This window comes from Poecilia formosa, unplaced genomic scaffold (assembly GCF_000485575.1).
Source record: "Poecilia formosa unplaced genomic scaffold, Poecilia_formosa-5.1.2 Scaffold306, whole genome shotgun sequence".
In the NCBI taxonomy this organism is placed as follows: Eukaryota; Metazoa; Chordata; class Actinopteri; order Cyprinodontiformes; family Poeciliidae; genus Poecilia; species Poecilia formosa.
Window position 1 is genome coordinate 352,616 of NW_006800245.1, and position 23,867 is coordinate 376,482.

At 42.3% G+C, this 23,867-nt stretch overlaps 2 protein-coding genes across 4 annotated transcripts in view; one reads left to right on the plus strand and one right to left on the minus strand.

The window, feature by feature from the left end:
- setd2 (SET domain containing 2, histone lysine methyltransferase) lies at positions 1–21,996 on the minus strand. 3 transcript variants are annotated; one of them, XM_007572675.2, is made up of 23 exons: positions 21,602–21,995; positions 19,360–19,475; positions 17,939–18,027; positions 17,019–17,040; positions 13,019–16,926; positions 12,785–12,916; positions 12,080–12,208; positions 11,714–11,837; positions 11,544–11,621; positions 11,359–11,456; positions 11,104–11,236; positions 10,821–10,955; positions 10,601–10,729; positions 8,670–9,722; positions 8,539–8,587; positions 8,151–8,457; positions 6,971–7,703; positions 6,052–6,177; positions 4,781–4,917; positions 4,567–4,678; positions 3,332–3,406; positions 3,154–3,255; positions 1–1,756 (listed from the first exon to the last, which is right to left on the minus strand). In XM_007572675.2, the coding sequence occupies exons 5-23, from the start codon at positions 16,867–16,869 to the stop codon at positions 1,595–1,597; spliced, it is 7,665 nt and encodes a 2,554-aa protein (XP_007572737.1). In that variant the 5' UTR covers positions 16,870–16,926; positions 17,019–17,040; positions 17,939–18,027; positions 19,360–19,475; positions 21,602–21,995; the 3' UTR covers positions 1–1,594. The 3 variants fall into 3 exon arrangements, with proteins under 3 accessions (XP_007572737.1, XP_007572736.1, XP_007572740.1); XM_007572674.2 differs by lacking the exon at positions 17,939–18,027 and having other exon boundaries at positions 21,602–21,996; XM_007572678.2 differs by lacking the exons at positions 17,019–17,040; positions 17,939–18,027.
- The window catches only part of rbm12bb (RNA binding motif protein 12Bb), a 24,906-nt gene continuing 5,330 nt past the window's right edge, over positions 4,292–23,867 (plus strand). Inside the window, exons 1-2 of the mRNA XM_016660975.1 lie at positions 4,292–4,304; positions 15,927–15,934. The gene's annotated coding sequence lies outside the window, so the exon portion shown is untranslated. The remainder of the gene's footprint in view (positions 4,305–15,926; positions 15,935–23,867) is intronic.

Here is a 23,867-nt window from a genome sequence, read left to right on the forward strand (position 1 = left end):
CAAAAAAAAGAGGTTTATTATCTTTTAAAATGTTTGTACACTCGGTATGACAATGTGCTTACACAATACTTACAGTAGAGTAGGGTGGAACTTACTTTTGTACATAGAAAAATAACAATAAAAAAAACCAAAACAAACGCCACCAACAATAAACAGAAACAAACATGTTTACCTCCCTGGCCAGTGAAAATAAAATAAAGAAAAACTGAGTTAGACAGGCTGAAGTGGGAACTGCATCAGGAGGACTGAGCTGGTGAGGATGGGTGGGCTCACTGTGACCGTGGGCCCTTCACTCCTGCTTACAGCTTTGGTAATTTTTTTTTTTTTACACATTATTTACACTTTATTCAAGAAATGATAGTCCTTTTACAAAGTGTTTGCTCATTTAAACATTCCCAAAAACTATTATTCAATATATTCACATATAAAGCAATGTACATGTGTCGGAACTTTGTTTAATGCAATTTAATGGGCTGTGAGGAAGTCGTGATCTAATGCTAAGAGAACAAACCTTTACTGTCAACAGTAAAAAAAAAAAATAAAAATAAAAATATGGGAAATTAATGAATTCATGGAGCAAAGTCGACCAAACCAAAGGTCTTCAGTATGAGAACTATCTATTAAAAAATACCCAAAGCACACAACATTTTTCAGCAAATGTTAAAACTGCAATGCTACAAACTTCATTTTTTTTATTTTATTTTTTTAGTATTCCTGTAAGAAGATGGTTGGGGAAGGGGCTGGATGAAATAAAAACTGTTCCTCAGTTTAAACAGCACACCAATCAATGACTTTTCAACCCTGTTTCAGGTTGTAAATTGATAAAAGATCAAGTAACGCCCGAGCTCCAACCCCTTCCCCAACCTGCTCATCCTTGGCTGATCCCTCAGTGGACTGCAAGTAAAAGTTCATTTCCCAGTGAGGGCACATTGCTAGGAATTTCCGTTAGGTTGCCACTCGGACCTCGGCCTGTCGGTGGCATTCTGAACACGCACACAAAAAAAGGAGGCTGCAGGCTTTTCTGGTGAAGTGAGTGGGGTTCGGACAGTGAGAGAGTTTGGACCTCGGCAGCCCAGATAAAAGCAGCACCAGATATATTTAGTCAGTGGAAGTGGGGCTGGCAAGAAAGAGTCAGCGGAAAGCTCTGCTGACTCTTTTTTTTATCTCACCAAATACTTCAGATCGAGGGCCTGAAAGATTTTAAAAAGAGAGGGATCATCTCAGGAATATCCAATAGTGGAGGGGGGAAACAAACAAAGAAACAAACAAACAAACAAACAAAAAAACCAACAACAAAAAGCTAAAAGTGAGGCAGGCAGTGAACACATTAGTCTCTGTAGCACCCCTCTGTGTCATCGCGCTCAAGCGAGCCACCTGAAAAGTCTTGAATCGTGGAGCCTTCTGTGCGTTTCACGAAGCCAGGAGAGATTCTTGGGCAGCAGTGCAAATTCTTTGACATAAATACATAAAAAAAAGAAAATAAACTACTTCACTGTCCAGGACATACACGAAGGAGTGAAAGGGAAGGCAAAACTGTGCTTCTCCAGTGTGAGCGAGCGCAGAGGCAAACGGGAAGATCCGCGGCTCGGTCCGGTCAGTACACGTCCGTGTCCTCTTTGGGCCTGTACACGGAGCCGAACCGCTGCATGTACTTTTTGATGTACTCCTTAGTCTTGTGCTTCACATTCTCATTGCACTCGAGGTCCTCGGGGTTCTTGCAGGCTTTCAGCTCCTTGTTCATGACGCCGTGAGTTAGCTGGCGACGCAAAGCAGAGACAGAACCGTTAGCGGATGCCGTCCGAAACCGGGAATGCAGTAAATCACGCAATTACGACACGTAATTACAACGCGGCGTGGTGAAGCGGTTCGATCGTTAATCTCCTTGTAGATGGTTTGCTCTTTATAATTTGGGAAGACCAAATTCCTTTTGGATAAGCCAAACTTATCCATGCACTGCAGTGGCCGATCCACGCGACCGCAAGGAGCCACGCAACTATTTGAGGAAATGAGTGATAAGAGCCCTTAAAGAGAGTTCAAAGATACGGGACGGAAACATGTTTTGCGTGTGGAACGGCTTCTCTCAAGGACGTGACATCGAGGGAGGTCAGCTGTTAAATCAGGGAAGACTTGGGAAATGTTACTAGAGGCTTAACTTTAGTCAAGTTGTGACTAAACAGAGGCTAATGAAAGGAAGATACTGAAACACTAACAGCACAGAAACAGATTTCTTTTCAGGATTAAACCATTCTTAAGCGTTCTGAGGCAGCTTAAGTAAGTATAAATTATTGTTGGGTGATATGGAAAATAACAGATTTTTTTTGCCAAATTTTTATCTTTTTTTTTTTTTTGCTAATTTCTTTTCTAAGAAAAATAATCAAAAAGTGGCTTATTTCAGTCATCCATCCCTTCTTTGAGTTGGCTGTGAGAATTTTTGTTTAATTCTATAATATACAGTCACATTAGCACAAAAAGACACAATTTTACCAGGAAAAAATGTCTTAAAATTAGACGAGAAATAAATGGTTTCAATGAGGAAAAAAAAGATTAGTGGATCTGATATGACCGGCTCAGTGGATCTGATATGACCGGCTCAGGTCGTGTGAAATACAAACAGCTGTTTGGAGGACCGTTTCAAAATCCTGCTACTGATAATAATTTGATGCTGATGTATGTAATTATATATAAAACTTAGTTGCTCAATATTCCTCATTTGAACATCTTGCATTGGATTTCTCATAACATAATTACTTCATTCTCCTAATATTATGACTTAATTCTCATATTAAAAAAAAAAACGTCTTGGCCAGACCCAATACTTTATCTGATGGCCTGATATACGCTTGTCAAACAAGATGGCGGCCCTGGCCGTGCTGACATCACCCTGAATGATGAAAATCCAACGAATGCGTTGGTGGGGGGGGGGAAAAGAAAAATCCAGATTTCCCAAAAATTAACTCTTCAAAAACCAAAACTTTATCATCCAGCCCTAGTATAAAACCCATAAAACCCCCTAATGGATGGATGCAAGTTTTAAACAGCAGATCTGGGTTTTATTACTGTATTTTTTCCGTCCCAATCCAGACCTAGGAAACATTTCAAACTTTTCCAGACTGCGCTAGAACCCTGCCAAAACCCTGCTTTGCTCCTGCTCACCTTTCTAGCCAGGTGTTTGAAATCCTCCGTGTTGCTGATGCGTCCAGATTTGCAGTCCGGCTTCCGGTACGGATTCAGGCATTGCACAATGAACTGGGACATCTGGTCAACAACACAAAAGGAACATAAGAACATCCGACGGAACCTCTGTAGAGGTAATGACGAGAACTGGACTCACCTCTTTGCGAAACGTCTCTTTGCTTTTTTTAGCCAATTCACTGGACGTGTCTGCTTCGGCCGTCTTTGTGGAGAACTGCGACAATCACAATCAGGGAGGTTGGTGAAGTAACAAAACTGGAGTTTTTTTTGTCACATTTCATTGCTAGAAGATATTTTCTGTGTTTGATGAGCCAAACCAAACAGCTGTTTAGCGCCGTTTATAATTCAAGGTTCTTCCATCAGCTATATCCTTTCACACTGAACCATCCTGTGGCTCCAGCCTTTAAAAACAATAACTTATTGAAATCAGTCTGAACAAAACGCAATCTACCAGGAGGAGACTGAAACGGGTTCAATCCACAGTAGATCCTGTTTATATCTTATAAACAAGAGTCACTGATGAAGCTTAGCTCTTACAGGAGCCATGCTTTATTTACAGAATCAGCAAAATAAAATAAAAAATCAAAGGAGATAAACAGCGAGACAAAAGAATAAATAGAAAGATGGACGGACGATTAAGGAAAGAGACAGAGAGAATAAATCCAAAAATGAAGACATCACATTTTCCCCACATGGGTTCAGATCCAAAAACATATTTAAATTAATTTCGAGACTGCGTGGGAGCCCTGGCAGCCTTCGAGTCCTGAATCTGCAACGACTGTATCATGAGACGCCGTTTACGTTTTCGTTATGCTCCGCTGTTTTCCCTCAATTTCTTACTGTGCCATTTCAGATGAGACAAAAAGGACACAGCGGCAGCGTGCTTCCTCCAAACCATAAAGGAAGAGGCCGCAAATAAATGACAGCGAGACTTTCCAGATGGTTTCCACTACTGCCGGAGACGGGATGGAAACAAAGAGGGAAAACAAACGGTGTAGCAGAAGAGGAGATAAGCTCGGCCGCCCCCACCCCCTCTCTTCCCCGGTCGACCTTCGGGCTAAGTGGGGGGTGGAGTGAGTGGGAACACTTGGAATTTTGGTGTTGGTTCTGATGTGAGGGGAATCTCATCAGCAAGTTTATAACAGTCAACTGGGAATGATGTGGTGCAGAAGGATTCCCGCCCCCACCCCGCCTCTTCCTGGAGAGAAACAGCTGAAAGTAATCATTGGTGCTGCATCTTTAATCACAAACACTATAATCACGCTCTGCGGCACTTGCGCAGAAAGTTCCTGGGACCCAAAAGGAAAAGCGAAGCGGCGGCGTCACGGGAAACACGGCGGGTTTTCCGTTTTACTCCGACGCTCAACGAAATACCTTAGAGGGGTTCTCGTCGTAGGTCGGTGTTCCCAGGTCCATCTCAGATTCATGGTCCACGCTTGTGTTGTCGCTGCTGCCTTCCCAGGTGGGGGGGTCCCACTGCGTTTGCCTGGAGGCAAAGTGACATCGAGATCAAGACATGTGATGGGACACACACACACACACACACACACACACACACACACACACACACACACACTGCTACACCTACCTTGTGACAACGTGGTAGTAGTAGATCTTGCCTTCAGGGTCCCGGGCTGCTTTCCAGTTGGGAGGTAGGACGATCGTTTTGGGTTTCGGGGGAGAAGGGGGAGGCAGGTCTATCACATTGTTGGGTACAATCATCTCCTGGTGAACAGAAAAAAAAATACACGTGAGGAGGAAAATCTCGTTAAAGGCTCAACAAATGGATGCGGTTTCAATTTAAAGATACAGGAAGTGGGACAATTTTTGCCTGCATCTAATAATGAACTAAAAAGAACAGCTTTGTTCTTTCTAATATATATATATATATATATATATACACACATATATATGTAAAGATCAACCCATCGGTTTAGTGGGATTTCTATGTAAGGTTCAGAACGTGAGAATGTTTCTCATATGGACAAGATTTAAAACCTTATTTACATTGTTGAGGGTCTTTCAACCTGCAGGCATTGACAAGCAAATGGCTGCCTAGAGGTGGTCTGGTGGTCTCTCCTCGTTTTTACAAAGCAGACAACTGTTTTCATTCTCTTCTCCTCACACAGCTCTTTGTCTTTCTCCTTCTTCTGTTTACTGAAAGGCCATGACAACAGCCGAATCGGAATAACGTTTTATTTAAACAACTAAATGACCGGGGGTCAGATCTCGGCCACAGATCTGGTCTCACAGCTGTATTTCTAACAATAATATTCCAAAGTGTTTTTATTTTTTTTTTATTATTTGTTTGTAATTAATGTCAAGCACAGTTTAATAATACACCGTAGCCAAAGGAAACATGAAAAATATACAGCAGATATTAGAATAATTCAAACGAAATAAAAAGCTGAGTATTCGCATGATCTATTTGAAAAGGAATGCTTGGGTATATACTGCCCCCATGTGGTTATACTAGATATTGGACTTTTAGATATTTACTACCGAAATCAATTTAATTCAAAGAAATAAGTAATTTGTTTTACTTTTACACTTGAGAATGAAACATTAATTTATTTATTACATTCATTCTATGGGAATGAAACAAACAAAAGGACACATTTGGTAATAATTTTTAGATTAAATGGGTCATGAAGTAAGTTGGCCTAAAATATAAACACTTGCTCTTAAAAGCTACAATTATCTTCAAATGGTCTTATTATCACGGCATAACACACTGAAAGTATGAAAAATGTAAATTTCTTAAGAAAAAGAATGTGAATGTTTAGTTTTGTAATAAAACTTGCTAAGCCTGGCGGTAGCGTCTACAAATTCAAAACTAAGCAGAGTTGTCGTGGTTACCTGCTGCACAGTTTGGGATGTGACGATGGTGGTGACTGTGCCTCCCTGCTGCACCACCACGCCCTGCTGATGACCCGGATACACCGGCTGGCCGTGCAGGTAGCCGGCTGTGGGCTCAGTGTACGCCTGGAAACACACAGCAGGACTGACTCGGCTGACACTCGCGACGTATTAAACGAGGCGGACTGAGCTGGTGCATTCGACCAAAACTGAAACGGAGCTGTGACGTGCGACATATTCAGGGCTTGAAACGATTATTCAAATTAACTGTGAGGAATTGATCGTTGAGAAGCTTCACCTGGTTCCAATTGTGCAAAATAAAATCTCCCAAGTAACTTTTGCTTTCCAATTAGTTGGTTAATCTAAAAAAATTATTCAACGGATTAGGCTGATCGTCTCGATGCCAAGTCAAGCACAAAGGGGTTACAAAGCTGTTAACATGTTGATGTTAGAAGTTTGTTCTATCAGCAGAATGCGTCATTTCCTAATGATCAAGCGTTCAGTAAATGAATGTTGTCCTGTTGCATTTTAGACAATAAAATGTTTATTAATTGAAAAAGGAATTGAATCGTTTACTTATTTTTAGTTTTTCTGATATCGTATAAATAGGCTGAAGTCGTTCAATAAAAATGTGCAAAATGTGCCAATTTTTTTTATCCAATTAAACCCCAGAATGGTAAACTAAGATAATTGTTAGTTAAATAAATATATTAGCATCTCAACAAACAAAACGATTACAAAACTAAGCTAACAAGCTTAGAATATTTAGAAAATATCTAGAAAAAAAAAAAAAAACACCTTGTAACACATCTGTTGCAGATTTACACATGTTGGAATAAGAAAATATGACTTCATTAAGGCAAATCAGAAAATCTCAGTGAAGTCCTGATCAGAACAGGCTCGGCGTTGGGAGCCGTACCTGTATGACCGGAGCGTTGGCCTGAGGGTAGGCGGTGGGGATGCTGTAGATGGTCTGGCACGGCTGGCCCTGGTAATAGATGGCCGTCTGCGTCTGCGGCGGCCCCGGAGCCGCAGCGTACTGCTGTGCCGGCTGCGTCTGCACCGTCACCGCCTGCTGGGTGGCGGGGTCCCACAGAGTGGCGTAGCTCTGCTGACCCTGCGCCTGAGGGGCCTGGGGCGCCGGGACCGAAAGCACGGCCACTCCCCCTCCCTCCTGGGCTGCCACGGCTGGCTGCGTGTACTGCTGTGGGTTCGCTGCGGTGAGGCTGGTGGTGGTGATGTGCTGGGAGACGTTGGAGACCGGAGCGGCCTGGGATGTGGAGGACGGAGAGGGGAGGCTGAGGTCTGAGGCAGGGGTCTGTTCGTAGCTGAGGCCCGGGTCAACGGCAGGGGTGGGCAGGAGGACTTTGCCAGCATTGGGGTTGGTGGGATCCACGAAGGTCTGAATGGGATACCCGGGGGGGTAGGTGATGAAGCCGGGGCTGGAGGCATAAACTAGAGGGTCATAAGTCAGAGTCTGGAGCTGCTGCTGCTGCTGTTGCTGCTGCTGTTGTTGTTGAAGTTGCTGTTGCTTCTGAGCTTCCTGCTGAGCAACTTCCTGTTCAAACAGCTTCCTGCGCTCCTCTGTGGACAGTTTGTTGCGCTCCTTTCCTCCAGCTCCTCTCTGTGTCTTGCTGCTTGGCGTGTCAAACCTTAAAAATTTGAGGAAAACAGACCGTGTTTTTCTCTAGAAGATGCTGTAAAGGTGCGTCTCAATAAAACAGTTATTTTATGTAAAGTGGAACGTCTACAGTAAAGAAACTTATTACACACAAAGTGATATAGTTCAAGCAATTATTTCTTGAAGTCTTGATGACTCTGCCTCACATCTAATGAAAACCCCACATTCTGTCTCTCATACTTCAGAGTAGTACCAAGTATTAATTGAGGAAGATCTTTAATCTTTTTAGCAGAACACTGCTAAGTCACCAGCCCGTTGAGGACAAAATGAAACTTAATTTGACAGCTATTTTCTCTGGTTATAGTGCAGTTGTTGTGCTATATTGTGAAATGCACGTTATTTTATAATAAATAGGAAGGTAGACTTCACTTCCAAATTCAAAATAATTAAAAAAAGAAAAATGTGCACAATGCTTTACCGCTCTTCATTGCGCCGGCTGCTCCTCTCATACGGCAAGGGGGGCGGAGACGGCGAGCGTCTTCTCCGTCGCTCAGAGTTGCGAGGGGTTTTGTCTGCGGTTCGGTCCCTGTCCCGATCCCGATCTCGATCTCGATCTCGGTCTCGGCTCCGCTCTCGGTCCCGGTCTCGATCCCTGTCTCGGTCTCGGTCTCTGTCGTAGTCTCTCTCTCTGTCGCGCTCCCTTTCCTTCTCTCGCTCCCTCTCCCGTTCTCGACTGCCAGAGGCGGCGCGTGGCGTCAAAGCCAAGTCACGATCACGGCTGCGATCTGCAAGGAAATTTTTATATATTAAATCAAACTCAAAAATTCAGTGCCAACAAACCAGAAACGTATTGCAACGTCTCCTACCTCTTGCTTCCTTTTCCACTTGGGTCTTCTTCGGTATCCTGTAGACCTCCTGAACAGACAAGTTCATTTGAGCTCTCGGGACGCAACATTTAAAACATTTACACCAAGTTGACAGGCTTGATTTCACTGACCTTCAGGTCCTTCCAGCTCTCCAGAAGTCTGGCTGCCATGCCACTGATGTCCAAAACACTGAGGTGGGGCTCCTGACTCCTCTCGCTCTCCACGTCCGACACGCCTTCCTCTTCGTCCTGAGACGGCGTTCCTATCACCGACGGTTCCACTTGTGCTGCCGTCCCCTCGGCGGGGACAGGAGCCTCTGGGGTCTCGGAGTTCGGTGGAGCTTCTGCGGCAGGTTCGCCGAGCTGGGGCTCGGTGCTCGCCTCCTCCTCGTCCTCCGGCTCCTTTCGCGTCTCCTTCGTCTCTGGCGGCTGTTCGGTTGGAACATCTGCAGGAACCGTTTGGTTGGACTGGCTCTCTGGCTCCTCCACTTTAACAGAGGACAGGTCTCCTTCTGACTCCACCTTTTCTGGCACTTTTTCGCCTTCTGGGTTTTCTGCACTCGCCTGCGCCTCCTCGCATGGCACGTTTGGAGTCTCAGCTTCATTTGTCGGACCCTCGTTTGTCTCCTTAATCTTCGAATCCGACTCGGCTTCATCTTTCATGTCCACATCCTGGGGCTGCTGCTGCTGCTGCTGCTGCTGACTGCTTGAGCTCGTTTCCGACTCGTCCTGTCTTGGCAGCTCTTTCCCAAACCCCTCCACGGATTCTTTTGTCGGCTCCACAGCTTCGCTCAGGTGCTCTTCCTTCAAGCTCGCTCCATCGGGAGGGTCGGCGTTGAGGTTTTCAGCTTCCTCCTCCTCCTCTTCGTCCTCCTTCCCGTCGGATCCCTTGCTGGCGTCAGACAGAGCGCTGTCCAGGCTGTTCTCGCTGATGATCTTGAGGCGCCTGTAAACGGCAGGTTTGGACGCGTCGCCGTCCAGGTCCGGAGCCATTTTGGTGGAGGAGCCGTCAGGAGTGTTGAGAGGGGTTTGGGCCCGGGACGTGTTCTCGCTGGAGTAGCCATCCATCTCAGCCTGCTGAGGGAGGGTTTTGATCTGAGCCCACCGCTGGATGAGGGTCAGGACTTTGCTCTCTTCAAGCATGTTCTTGGTCGAGATGGGGAGCACAGCCAGGGTCTTCATGATCTGCAAGAAGAGATTATAGGTATGCAGATTAGATACAGCAAAGGCTTCATGAATAGCATGAATTGCAAAAGAATTTATGCCATTTTGTGACAACATAAAGCTTTCATGTGTCTTAGTGAGATTTTTTTTTTTTTTCTTTTTGTCGCAGAAAATCAAACATAGTGCTTAGTCCGGTACAAAAAAGATGTGATGGGTGGTCTCAATCTGTCTGAGTCCACACTATGAAGAAAATCTTGTTGCAGTTCCAGCAAGAAGCTTTGTACACCCAGGGATTTAAATTTTTGCCCAATCTTCGATAAAAAGTAGCTCAAGTTCCGTCAGGCTGGACGGGCAGCATCTGTGAATTTTTGTGTTCAGTTTCTGATTTTCAATTGGACGTAAATCTACATTATTATGCTTTGATCTAACCATGTGGGTCAAACTTAGGCCAAATTGGGGCTGGTGTGTAATTGAATATATGCAAAATATTCCAAATGTTTACTAGAGCTGGCCTGAAGGCACGCAAAAAATGCAAATACTACAAATCCCAGAATGCAACTGGCACATTGCTGCCGTCATCATTCATTAGAAATATTATGCAACTGCTAGTCACAGTGGGTCCTTTACACCAACGTGGTCTCTGTTTACTAACTTGGAGACTAGCAGAAGTTGGTTGAATAAAAACGTACGCCACCCTTCCAGGGTTTTTTTTTTTTTTTTGGTAAAACATTTTAAGGACCATTTATTCCTTTTTACTTTCACTTCAAAAATATTCACTATTCCACAATAAAACACATTAAAGTTTATGGTTATAATATGAGAAAATGAGTAAAAGTTTTGGTGTACAAACACTTCTGTAGGTTACAAACGCCTTAACAAAAACGTATAATAAATCTCACCTCCAGCTGCAGTTTGTTGTTATTAGCGCTGTTGCCTTTAGCTTCAGAGAGCTCCACCATAAAGATCCACAGCAAGGACAAGCCGTGATGATCCAAGAACTGCTTCAGGCACGACGGGTTCTGGGTGTCCTGTGCAGCAACAAAAACACATGAAACACACCGGGAGGATTTCAGGGACGGGCACAAACGGCGCAGACGAAGCCGCATTGAGGGTTCGTACTTGTATGAGCTTAAGGCAGAGGAGCTTCTGCTCCATGGTTTCCACTCGGACCATCAGTCTGCACAGAGACACCACCTGCTTCTCGTCATACAGGCCTTCACCATTCTCCAGCAACGCCTCCAGCTCCTCATCCACCTGTGGAAAAATAAAAAAAGAAAGCATGTGGTTCCGCTGAACTGTTGCTTAAAATATTTCTTTCTTGGAGTGAACACGTGTATCTCCAAAAGGTACTAATAAAGTATAACTGGAGAAATGCCGCCATGGTGGCGCTGCTAAGACTGACCGTGGTGAGAGCGTTCTTTCGGCTGCGGTCTTTCTTCATCTTCCCTCCAGCCGCTCGAACGCTGACTCTGTTCTCGCCACCGAGGAAGCCTCTGCAGCTGGGGGCCCCACAGAAGCATTTCTGCGCTTCTTTCCTGCACAGCAAGACGAAAAAGCAAAGGTGAAGTCCTCTTAAATATTCTCTCTCTATGATGACGACTTAAAATCTGCCACAAACGCAATTCAGGGATGAAAGACAACTGGAGGAAAATCTCACCCGTATCTCTGAAACTGGTAATCGAACGTCAGTTCAGTTCCCGCAGTGACGGCCGTGGTTGTGAAGAACCCGACTCTGAGCTGGCCGTTGACCGTCCACTAGAGAAGCGTTTTGGAAATGAATACATTTCAGACGACAGAACTTTTAGATATAAATTGCTTAAAAGGTGGTTTTTGCTTCAGTACCTTTTGGGTCTCACAGTTCGGCTCACAGCTGTGGTTCATGAATCGCGAGCAGTTACCCTTCAATGTCGCATCGATGATCTACAGAGACGCAACGCGGCAACAGGAAGGTTACCGTTTCATTCATTCGTTCATTCAGGTGGTCATTTACAGTCTATCACAGCCTCGCTCACCTCGTTATTCTTTAGTGCCATGAAGTAGTAGTGGATGTTCTTGTTGCGAGCATATTCTTTCACCCTCGATTTGAACCCTTTGTGGTCCAACACCTCGCCACAGTACTCCAGGACAAATGTGTTTCTGAGATTACAAAAAAAAACAAAAAAAACAACCCAGAACCAGTTATAGTTCTGATCTCAAACTACGACCTTAACAACCAGCAGCAAAGCGTCTCATTAAATTATGACTCAACAACAAAATTATATATTTTTTGATACTATGTAAAATGAGACAGAGCTAAAAAAAAAATAAATAATAAAAATAAATAAAAAATCTTGCAGAGAATAATAATATCCAACAAAGACAACAGCTAAAACTCTTACGGAGCCAAGTCTCTAGCGGCACGCAGTCCCCAGCCTTTGTCTTCGGTGAGGATGACCTCGAAGTCCGCGTGCTGCTTCATCTGGAAGCGACGGTTAGAGCAATATGCTCCATTCAAGCACCGTGACGAGCTGTGAAGAAAGACAACAATGAAAGCGATGTGAAAATATGCACGTTATATACTTTGGCTTGTTGCTTGTGCGTTAGGCAGCCGCTTTGAATTCAAGACGACGTACAAATGCAAATTTGACTACAATTCGGTGCAAAGGCCTTCAGACACCAGATTCACTTTTTCTTATCAAGGAAGATAAAAACATATTTAATAAAAGAATAATCTGATTTAGTGTGATTTCCACTAGCTTAGCAGTAGTAGCATCCACGGCACTATGCAGCTTAACAATTACAATAAAAACAAATTATCTAAACATATTGAGGCAACAAAATTCAATGCACCAAAACTGAAAGATTTCCGGAAATCCTTAAAATCTTTTCCGCAAGATATATAAAACAATATATATGGAACTCATTTTGACTCACTGGACGCAAAACAGGGATTTTTAATGGTTTAAGGATGTTAAATACGAGACCTCCTGTGCTTAAACAGTATTGCATATTTCCTCAGCAACTCGCTTCTTTCGAGGTTTACAAAATGTTCACTTCTAAAGCAAAGTTCTTTTAAGCTGCAAAACAGTTTCTTTGTGACCAACCATTCAATCATAAGGAGCCGGTTTAAACAGTCTTCTCCACACGCCATCACTCCTTTTGCGCGGTCCTCTCGCGACAACACTGGACACTCGCATTGCATCCTCTTGATATCTCGATGAGATTTGCTTTTCTTTCTACAAGAGATGTTAAAAAAAGTTCATCAGTCAAACTCTAAAGAATCAAAAAAAAAAAAAAAATTGTTACTCTGACAATATAAAAGCTGGTCAACTGTTTACCTCTCAGTTAGGTACTTGTTCTCCTCAATTAAGTCAAAGTAAGGGGGCATCTTTTTAATCTTGGCCAAGTCTTTCCATCTGCCGCTATCTTGAAAGTTGCGCAGAGTGAGTGATGGTCGGTCCACCTCGGCTTTTACTTCCTTAGAAAGTGCAACATCTTCTTGACGCTCCCTTTTTCCAGATGGTCCAGCTTCTGCCTCGTTGTCCGAGTCCGACTCAATCTCCGGACGCCTTTTCTTGGGCGGTCCTCTGCTTCTGTGGGGTCTATGATTGTCCTCTCTGGGTGGCTCAGGTAAAGCAGGGCCCCGGCTGTTGCTGCTAATTTCAGGACCTTGCACTGAGCTCGCTGACCCTGGAGTGTTTAGTGCTTTATTATGACTCGATGACTTTTCCGCTCTGTAGTCATCGTGGTCATTCGTGAGCGAGTCCGGGTGGATTTCACTCGAAGGTTCCTGATAATGTTCGTGCGTATGGAGGTAAGGTCTTTTGATGGTTTGCATGTTTGACGACTGGTGCGTACCGGAGTGAATACTTTGCTCTGGCTCCTTGGAATCTGTTGCGGTTGCTTTAGTGTTTAACTGTGGTCCGTGGCTGCTGTCAGGCTGCTGGCATGTGCTGGTAGGCTGCTCTGGTTGAGATAAATCCCAACCCAAGCTGAAACTCATCTTGCTGTTGATATCGTCAGAGAGGGTGTTGGGTTGGTACTGCAAGTGCACCTGCTCGCCTTGACTGCTTATCTCAAGTTGCTTCAAACTTTGCTCACATTGTCTGGAATGATCAAGCAAAGGGGTTGAATCCATCGCACTTCGTTGGGCACCGGGATGATTGGCTCCGAAAAGCTGACCGCCGATGGCGTTGGAACCTTCTGAGTGACTGGTGCTATCAATCATGTTGCTTTGGGACTGACAGAGCACGCCGATATGAGGCGACTCAACAAAGCTAGTCGTCGTGGTTTGCGTTTGCTGTGCGTTAACTTGGTTTGTGTCCCCCGTTTGGGTGCTGGGCTGTCCTGAAATACGTAAAGGGGTGCATGAAGAGGCTTGTCCATCCTCCAAACGTTTTGTCAGGGAGGAATGCTTGGGGACTACAACCACAGAGTGAAACTGCTTTATGGCATTGTCGCAATCCGAGTCGTACGCGGAGTTGTCGCTGTCACTGGCGTCACTGGGCGTTGCTAGCATATCCTGGTTGATGGCTGTTCTTTTACTGGATTTATTCCTGTGTGTGCTCTCCTTTAATTTACTCTCACAGGCATCAATACTCTGGATGTCTCCTAACGTGGCTAAGTGAATCTGGGATAACTGATTGTTCGTGTGTGAAGGCTCATCAGTGTACGGTTTATGAGTAGTATGACTGAAATCACAGCGGTCAATGCTGGTGCTTGCTTGCGAAGGCTCACTTTGGTCTTCATGTTTAAAGGTCACTAAAGAGACGTCCTGTTCCATGTTGGAATGTTTAGCATCTCTGGACTGAATGCTACCTTTACTGTCCAGGTCATGTTGAGTACCGTCATTAGAGAATTCAATTCTTTTGACGGATACCACTTTTTCAGGGCTGAGATTGCTTTCTGCACAAACAGCCCTGTTTGAATGATCATTTTCACACGAGTCTTGCCCGACAATATCCCAGCGAGACTTTCTAGTAGTGCAGGTACTCTTTTTGGCGGCATCTTTACTTTGTTGTCCTTCTGAAAGCTGACTTTCAGCTTGTAGACAGGACAAATCAGATTTTTGTGGGTCATATTGATTTTCGGCTGCCAAAACGTCATTTGGTTCAACAATCTCCATATTAGTGTTTTGCTGGATCTCATCTGTGATGTTTGTTTCTGTAGCATCGAGAGAGGGTTTTGGCACTTTGCCGTCTTTTTCAACGATAACACTATCTTCGCTCTCACATGAATTTAAAACAGCTGGAGTTAAGCTCAACTCCGACTCGCCGGCCTTCACATTGCACACGTTTTCCAGAGTGACGTCGACAAGCTTTAGGTTCTCGATCGAGGTTGTAGCTGAGGCATTTTCAGGTTCTAGTTCAAGTACTGGTTTTACTTGCTCCGTCTTTCCTAAACATTCTTGCAAAGTCTTTTCAGTAGATAAAACCATCTCCGCATCACCCTGACCGCCCTGTGCATCCTCACCTGGTTCTGAATCTGACTTTTCTCTTTCCATCTGAGGACTACATTCTGCTGTGGTTTCACATGATGGCGCTTTGGCAGGACTATGAAACATGTCATCTGACTGTCTGTGATGTCTAGGGGATTTTATGGAGGACCTAGAGGGAGTTACATGCTTTGAATCTGGTCTACTGGTTTTCTCTTGAGAGTCTTTACTGTTCTCCAACAAACTTGTATTTACTTCAGAAGACTGAGGTTTGGTTTTGTGTTCTCCCTCGGAATCACCGGAGCTGTTTTTTCTGTTCTTGTCATGCGATTGGGGCTTGCTATGTGTACTGGAAGAAGATGATTTGGTACTGGTGTCAGACCTGTGATGACTGCTGGATTTGCGGGAACTGGGGTCCAAATCAGGAGAGCACCTATGTTGAGAATCAGAGTCTGAGGAACGCTTTGAAGTCCTTTCAGACTTTGATGACTGTGTCCTTTTGTCAGTCTCTGAGGAGTGAGGAGACTCTAAAGATTTTGAAGATTTCTCAGACCTTGAGTAGGAAGATGACTGTGATGCTTTATGCGAGCTCGAATAGTTAGATGACCTGCTGGACCCGGACGTCCTCGTCCTCGTTTTCCTGTGGTCGTCCTCAGAGTCAGAACTGTACCGAGTTCTTTCAGTCCGAGAGCGGGAGCGTCTTTTCTCCCTGCGTGGAGAACTCCTGTGGGACCGCCGATCAGATTCGTGATAGTACGATCTCTCCGAGCGAGAACCTCTGTCACACCTGGACCTCTCGGACCTGGAGTGAGACGAACTTGTCCGAGAGCCTCTTGATCTAGAACGTGATCTAGTCCTGGATCTCCTGCGGTCCTTGTCCAAGCGAGACGAGCGAGAGGAAGGCATCCTAGAATCACGATCAGACTTCGAGTAACTAGAAGACCGTTCTTGAGTCTCTGTGCGCTTGGAGGAATTTTTCTCCTTTTCCCCCGCATGTGAATTAGAGGAAGACCTTTTTGCCTCTTTGACCCGGCTGTCAGAGCTTGTTTTGCTTTTTGAATCTTCTGATTTGCGGCTGGAAGACGCGTGCGTCAAGTCTCCGTCAGATTCAGAGCAAGGAGGAGCACTGTCTGACTGTGACCTGGTTTTCCTTTTATACACATGAGAATCCCGATCAGTACAACTGGAACTATCACCATCTTTCCCGGACAAGGAAGCTGATTTCTTGAGGTTAGAATCTTCTTTCGTCTCAGAGGATTCAGTGGTTACATTTTTAGGGGAGACGTCGTTAATGACATTCTCAGGCGGGGGAGCTGGAGCTTCAGTGTCACTCTGAGAGTTGACCTCTGATTCAGAGACGTGCACCTCCTCAGACGTAACAGCCTTCGGACTCTCTTCAGTAACAGAAACGCTAATAATTTGCTTCTTAAAATGCATCTTTCCTAAGTTTTTTTGGAGTCGAGTTGAGGGCGAGGCCGACGTTTGAGGACGTTTCTCCGGTGTAGATGACGGCGCTAAGGCTGTCTGCTTTTGCTCCGTTTTGCTTTCCGCATTCTTTCCCACTTTGTCCAAGATAGACTGAGATGAGGCATTGTGAGGTTCAGTGACAGTCGTATCAGGATTGGCAGATATGAAGAACGAACTCTGCAGCGGTTTTTTAGTCTGCGAGAAGCTGAAGGACACTTTCTGACGACCCTGATCTTCCAGGTTGACCCTCATCTTGGTCCCTTTTGGTAAAAGATGATTGGACAGCATGACTCGGGGAGACAAGCTTTTAATCAGAGCTGACGTGGATAGACCCTCCACCTTCACCTACAGGGAAAAGAATGCACAACAAAAAATAAAAATCAATAATCAAGTCGCTGAAATTCTCAAAACTGTAGAGTATTACCAGATTAACTTACAGAAGCAGCACTCCCTTCCTGTCTGTGTTTCATTGAGAACATAAAGAAACAAGAGAAAAAGGCAAAAGTGGTTTTACAGATTCCTTGTTAAACCTTATGAATAAAAATGTTATCCGGTCCACAGTGATTGTACCATTTTACAAGATAACCCAACTAACGGCGATGTGCATCTGAACAAATCTTAGCATAAACTGCTTTTTTTTGCTAAAAACATTTTAAATTTCAAACATTATACCTCTTCCTTAACTATGAGTATATTACCTTAATAATTAGTTTTGGAGATCAGGTTTCAAAAATATACAGAAAAATCAATTTTTGAACCCGATCTCTACTACATTTCCATTCACAAAGAAAAGGAGAAGTGACAGCCAACCAGCACATATAGAGCAGCTTTTCAGCCCAGTGCAGCCACATAGTTTGGGCTTCATGCTTTAGTTAACTTCAAGTCAACACATTTAATTCCTCTTTCAACGCTGGAGTAAGGACTTCAGACCAGAAGAGAAACTGAAGCACTTTCATAGTGAAAGATTAACAGCAACTTCAGGGTTCCGATACATTTTTAATCACAAAAGTCCACGTTTCCAGACACATTTTTCTAAGTTCATTTAAGTCAATTTTTACAGAATTAAAGTTGTAAAATTATCAGGTTTTAGACATGAAAATTGGATGGATGGACGGCTTTGAAATAAAGTCTGGAAGAGCAAATACTGTTCTCTGCTTTCCCAGGGCTGCATGGCACATAAATTCCAGATTGCGAAGGAACGCTGAAATTTGCTTTGCAAGCTTCCACCGACGTCGACAGCCTTTAATAAAGTGTTAGTGCGTCTTTCTGTGTGCGATCGTTGCCTTCAGAAAGTCAATTTCCACTTGGTCAGATCTGATTAATAAGAAAGCCAACGCAGAACATCTCAGCTCTTTACCTTCGAAAACTCCAAGACTGCTTTTTCAGTTAGGCCATTGTTCATCTGCAGTGAAGCACTGTCTTCAATTTTGCTGAATTTGGATTAATCTGAGCAGACAGTATATAATAATACACTTTAAAATTCATTCACGAAGAACAAAGACCTAATAACGGAACAAAACCAGGAGCTCCCAGGTTAATTGTTGAAATTAATTGTCCAAATCCTTTCCCACCAAATTGGCTGAAAGAATGTAAATCCTGAACTTCTTTTCATTTATATGCTAATAAGCCCCAGTTTGAAGCTTGGGGATGTGACTCGATGTATTTTTAAGGTTTCTATGTAAATAAAAACACCAATCTTAACATATTACCACAGCTAACTGTGAAATGCTGAGACCATACCATACCATACCAACTTTATTTATAAAGCACTTTAAAACAACCACAGTTGATACAAAGTGCTGTACAATTTAAGAACACAACATAATAAAAGTAATTTAAAAACAGTCTAAAAACAAAAACATACAATTTAAAACTAAATCCCACTGGTGTTGAAAGCTAAGTAAAATAGATGGGTTTTAAGACGAGCTTTAAAAGTGGACAGAGAAGGGGCCTCTCTGACCTGCAAAGGTAAGTCATTCCATAATTTGGGGCCCATAACAGAGAAAGCCCTGTCCCCTCTGAGCTTCCTTTTTGTTCTCGGTTCCTCCAAGACCAGCAACTTGTATTCCTAAGCAGCCAGTGTGACTATATGATTTTTGTTCTAGTAAGTGCGTGCTTTTCTTAGACCGGGCTTATGAAAACTGAATAATATTTGGGTCGTTTATTCCCTTGAGTTTTCTTTTTCCTTTCTGTTTCCCCCTCTCTCTGACCTTTAAAATGAGATGTTTCTGCAGGGACAATAAAAAGAGTTATAACAAGAAGCCTTCAGTCAAACTAACAGCAGATTAACTCTTATGCAGTTACAACATTGTCTTCGACATAAATTAGTTTTTGCTTCAAGTAAACAAATAGCTAAAACTGTTTTGCTGACGGTTTTCAACTGCCACTGATTGAGGATAGAAGACCCGTAGCATGTGCTTCCTTCAAGAGCCAACAGTAGCCCAAGGGCTTTATTTACGACTTGCAAACTCCTTTGTTGTTCCGTTTACAGGGAGAGAAATGTTTTTGACCAATCAGTGGCTTGCAGTGCTTTCTTCACATCGCCTCAGCTTATTTGAGAGCCAAACCGAAATACAGAGAACCACCTACAATGCAAAATATTGCACATAATAAACTGCCCACAGTATTAGAAAAAAAACAAAGCCTAGAAATTATAGCAAAATCTTGCACCTTCACAGACTTTAAGGTGAACATTTTACCAGAACAGAGTGCGACAGGGAACGTGCGTAAATTATAGCACAAATATACACCGAAATAACAGTTGCTCCCGTGTAGTACCTGAGCTCTGACTTCAGAAGAGTGTCCATGGAGAAACACGCCTATGGCTAGTAGGCCTGAAGAGGCTGCTGGCTGACAATAATCCAAATCAGAGAACCTCCAAAATGACGCCACATCTGACAAGAAGAAACAGAATTTTGAAATGAAATAAGCTTCACTGGTCAAAACAGCCAGAAGTAATTTTCTGCAAAAAGAAAAAAAGAAAATAAAATTCTGTTTAAATGACATCAGATTAACTTTTTGTGCAAAGCATAAATGAAATGTCCTTACTTCATGTGTCCCCTCTACTTTTGGTAACCATAAGAAACACAAAATGACATACGTTTGTAAATCTCAGAAAAATACTCAGCAATTCAAGCTGCTCTTCTCACTAATTACCATAAGATTTCTATCTGATGGGTCTGTTGACATTACAAAAGTCAAATAGCTCCAGAGTAAAAATGCATACCAAATAAAAAAATTAAAAAAAAACGCTGACGAATTAGGCCAACCTCTAACTGACCTGACCTATCACCCAATACTGCAGCAGCTGGAAACATTCTACAAAATACTCCACACTCATTGTGTTGTTCGCCATTCTTGTTTTCTTGTTGCGTCATTTACCAATCTCATGTGGAAGGTTTTTTGCACGTCTAATATTTTATCCCTTACAGGTCTAGGAGAGTAAACAACAGAGCTTTGGCCAGTTCTGTGTACAGATATAATTATTTTTGAAAACGGTTCAGTGGGATCCAGGTGTTTTCGAAAATGACAACCAGCTATAGAGGGGAAAAAAAGTTCCCTTAGAGGCGGAACTTAATCTTTTTCAGATCTGCAGATATATCCTGCTAGACATAAAAAAACAAAACAAAAAAAAAAAAACAGGAAGAAACAGACTGTTCCTGCAATGGAACATCCCTTTAAAATGAAATCCTTCTTTGATGATATGTTGGCCATCAATTAATGTTATTCAGAGGTAGTAATGTCTTTGAGCAACAAATCATACTATGCAGTTTTGGAAGATAAAAGTCTCTTCTTTATAATATGAATGTTAGATAACTTTTTGACCCACCTGTTAGAAAAATAAATCTTACTTGAAAATTTTGCAATGCAAGAATATTTAATTATGTGCAATGAAAATTTTACAGTATGCACTCCACTTTCTGCCATCTCTCTACAAAGGTGGAAGCATGTGTTAAGATTTATCAGCAAGTCTTCCCTTTTTCAGCATGCTGGGCCAATAGTCTCCAGAGCTGTAGGAGTACACAACACGAATCAGATAAGGGGTTGCATTCACGTTTATCTTTAAAAAATAGTGACGATACACAAAAACGTTGGTTGATAAACGTGCATTTTATTACCAGAACTCTCGAAAGCAAGCAGGTGGCTTTACACAGTTAAACTCAGTCCTTATAAAATGTATATCAACATTAATATCCTACTCGACAAAAATTGTTTTAAAACAAAACTTGAAATCTAATGGCAGCATGGCCTGGATAGGAAGAGTGGATCCAGCCAAAACATGGCCTTTAAAAGGAGCGACGTTTCCGATGTGATAACAAGCTGCTAAATGACTGGTTGTGTCAGAAGCAAGTTTCTAGCCGTTCTAAATGCTATACTTGGTAGTTATAGTATAGACAGATAATTAAGTTAGCTATTAACTTCTGACTGCATTTAAATAAATTAATCTAAACAAGCTTGGCTAGCTTAAGTAAAATAGCATAGCAACCTCACGGGAGCCATGTTTGAAGAATTTGTTAGCTCATGTTGTGACCCCTTTATTATCTTGCCTCGTGATATCGTGATAATACTTCCATGTAATTAGATTGTGTAGTTGTAAACAAATTGTGTGGGACGTTCACTTACTCAAATCTGCTGAATCAATACACATTCATCAAAAGCTCAGCTCGACGACGTCTCCTCGCATCAGAGGCTAACACTAGCAATGCTGGCTAGATCTAGCACTGCAAATAGCATTAGCACTCAGTGTGCTAACAGACCGTTTTGTGTCGTTTTCGTCAATATTTGAAATTAAATTGTCATATTATGAACAAGCAGACGTGTTTTTTTCTCACCCACTGCAAATCATAGCATACACAGTGTAAAGTTGCATTTGGACATTTTAATATAAAGGTATAACCGACCCTTATATGAATGTTCACCCGGCTTAGCTCACATGCTAGCCTCGGATGTTTTGTTGTGTTACCCACAGTTTGGTCAAAATGAACCTAACTAAACTTAACATGGTTCATAAGATACTCACTTCTCGAAGTTTGTACGGTCACAAGGTTCCCCCATCCTCAAAATAATTGGTGATCATCCCCTTGTGAAGCATCAAGCAGCAACGCATGCAGGCGTTAAATCCTTACGGAGTTGTCGGAAATGATCGTCGGATCAGAGGCTCCTACGCTGCTGCTGCTGCGCCCCAGCTTCAGCAGAGCAGAATGTTGGTTCAATCGAGCTAGCATGTGCTCGGATTGCTACACAGTTGTCTAAGTTGAATGAGGAAACACATAAGCACGGATTGTTTTATTTGGTTATTCGTGTTTTCATACAGATTCGTTAGGGTAACCTTAAATCCGTTTCTGTCGCTTTTATTAAGAAAACCGTTCCTCGCAGATGTTAGCAGACTCTGGCTGATGCCTTTAATGTCACATGATTAGAAGCGGGGCGCGAATCCAGGAGAAAAACAGAGACCGAAGAGGGTTACCAAACATTTTTAGTCTTTTCTGAAACCAACCATAGTAACGTCCTTTTGACAGATGGCAAGTTAGTGGGCATCTTCCTCGCTTTTACTCTCTTCATTGCACAGAAAAGCAGCTAAAAAGAGGCGGGTTTTTTAAACCACAAACTAGATGAATAAGATTTGCTATTAGGTCGGCACTATTTACACACTGACGAACTCCAGCGACGAACCGAATGGGTGGAGTTTATTCATCAAATAAAGACAGGTGTCTGAATAAAAATGCTAAATGGACCCGCCATAATAGCGCACAGATAAAAAGCTTGTTTTGATTAAATGATGATACATCATTGATATTCAGTCAGTAAGAGTATAATTTGCCTAAAATAATTTACCCTAATTAAAAATTCTTCTGTTGGTCAGGTGAATAGATAATCAGTCCAGTGGGTCATAGTTAGGACACTCCTGACTGAGAATAAGATAATATCTTAGAATAGGGCCACCAGTCTATATCATTCAAATGAGGTAAGGTGATTTAGGCAACTGGCCAAAAGTTTCCATGGCAGTTTCAAATGATTGCTATGGCTGATTGGTTGGAAAACACACTTGAAATAAAGAGAGAATATAATCTCACAGAGAATCTGGTATGAGGTACTTTTAAGAACAAGGTGAGCGACCACTTTGCTTTAATGGAGGCCCATTGCACAACCTCATTGCTGCCATGCCACAGGGATGCATTAACTAATGCTGAAGGAGTATTAGTGAATATATTTGGCATTACATAGACATAGTTTTCAATGAGAATGGATTTCTCTATTAGAAGCTATTTCTATTGGTTTGATTTAATGTTCAAATTTTTTGAGAGACTGAATTTGGAGTTTTTGTTAGCAGGAAATCTCATGTATCAATAAAAAGCAGAAATAAACTTTTGAAATATATCACTGCATTTGTGGAGGATCATTGTAACTTATGAGTTTTATGTTTTCAAGCAAATTACTGAAATAAATTACCTTTGTAACGCAAAACAATTAGATGTGTTTAGAAGTAAAATGAAGCCAATAACGTTCACTAGTCATAAGTCTGCAAGAAATGTGAAGTGTTTTCAAACCAAATTTTAATCCATTTATGAGACATTCCTTAAAACATATGATCTCTTATGCTTAGATTAAATTTGGAAAATAATTACCCAGTATCAGAATCTTCTGATAAAATCTGCCCAGCTGGCCCTCATGACATGGATTAAAGCCATCAAGCAAAACAAGCCTCCAAAATCTAAAGAGCTCTAAAGTTCAGTGTTGGAACATTGTGTACTGTAAGGTTGCAAAGATGTATTAATGGTAAATTGATCATTCTACAGCCAATTCAAACATTTCCTGTTTTTAAACAATTTGCTCAGACATGTTCGAACAACTCCATAGAAAATCCTGTTTATTTATTTTCATGTTAAATTAAGGTGAGCTGAGCAAAAATTATGAAATGGTGAGTAAAGGTTCTATAAATCAGTCCTTTGTTAGGAGTAAAAAATATGTGATTTTTATTAAATCCTTAAAGGTCAAAAGAAGGGGAAAAATCAGAAAAATTAGCCTTTAAAGAATGATCATAGACAACAACGTTAATTGTTTTCTACTGTCCAGATTTTTTTGTTGTTGTAATTTTGCTTTTATTTAACCAGGTGAATTAATAAAAACTAATTCTCATTTACAATACCGACCTGTCCGAGAGGAAGATCAAGCAGCACAAACATTAATAAACACAAACATTAGCAACACAAATGAAATCATAAAACAAAACAAGACAGAGACAAGGGCATGTGATAAAATTAACTATATATTTTTAGATGGAGCAT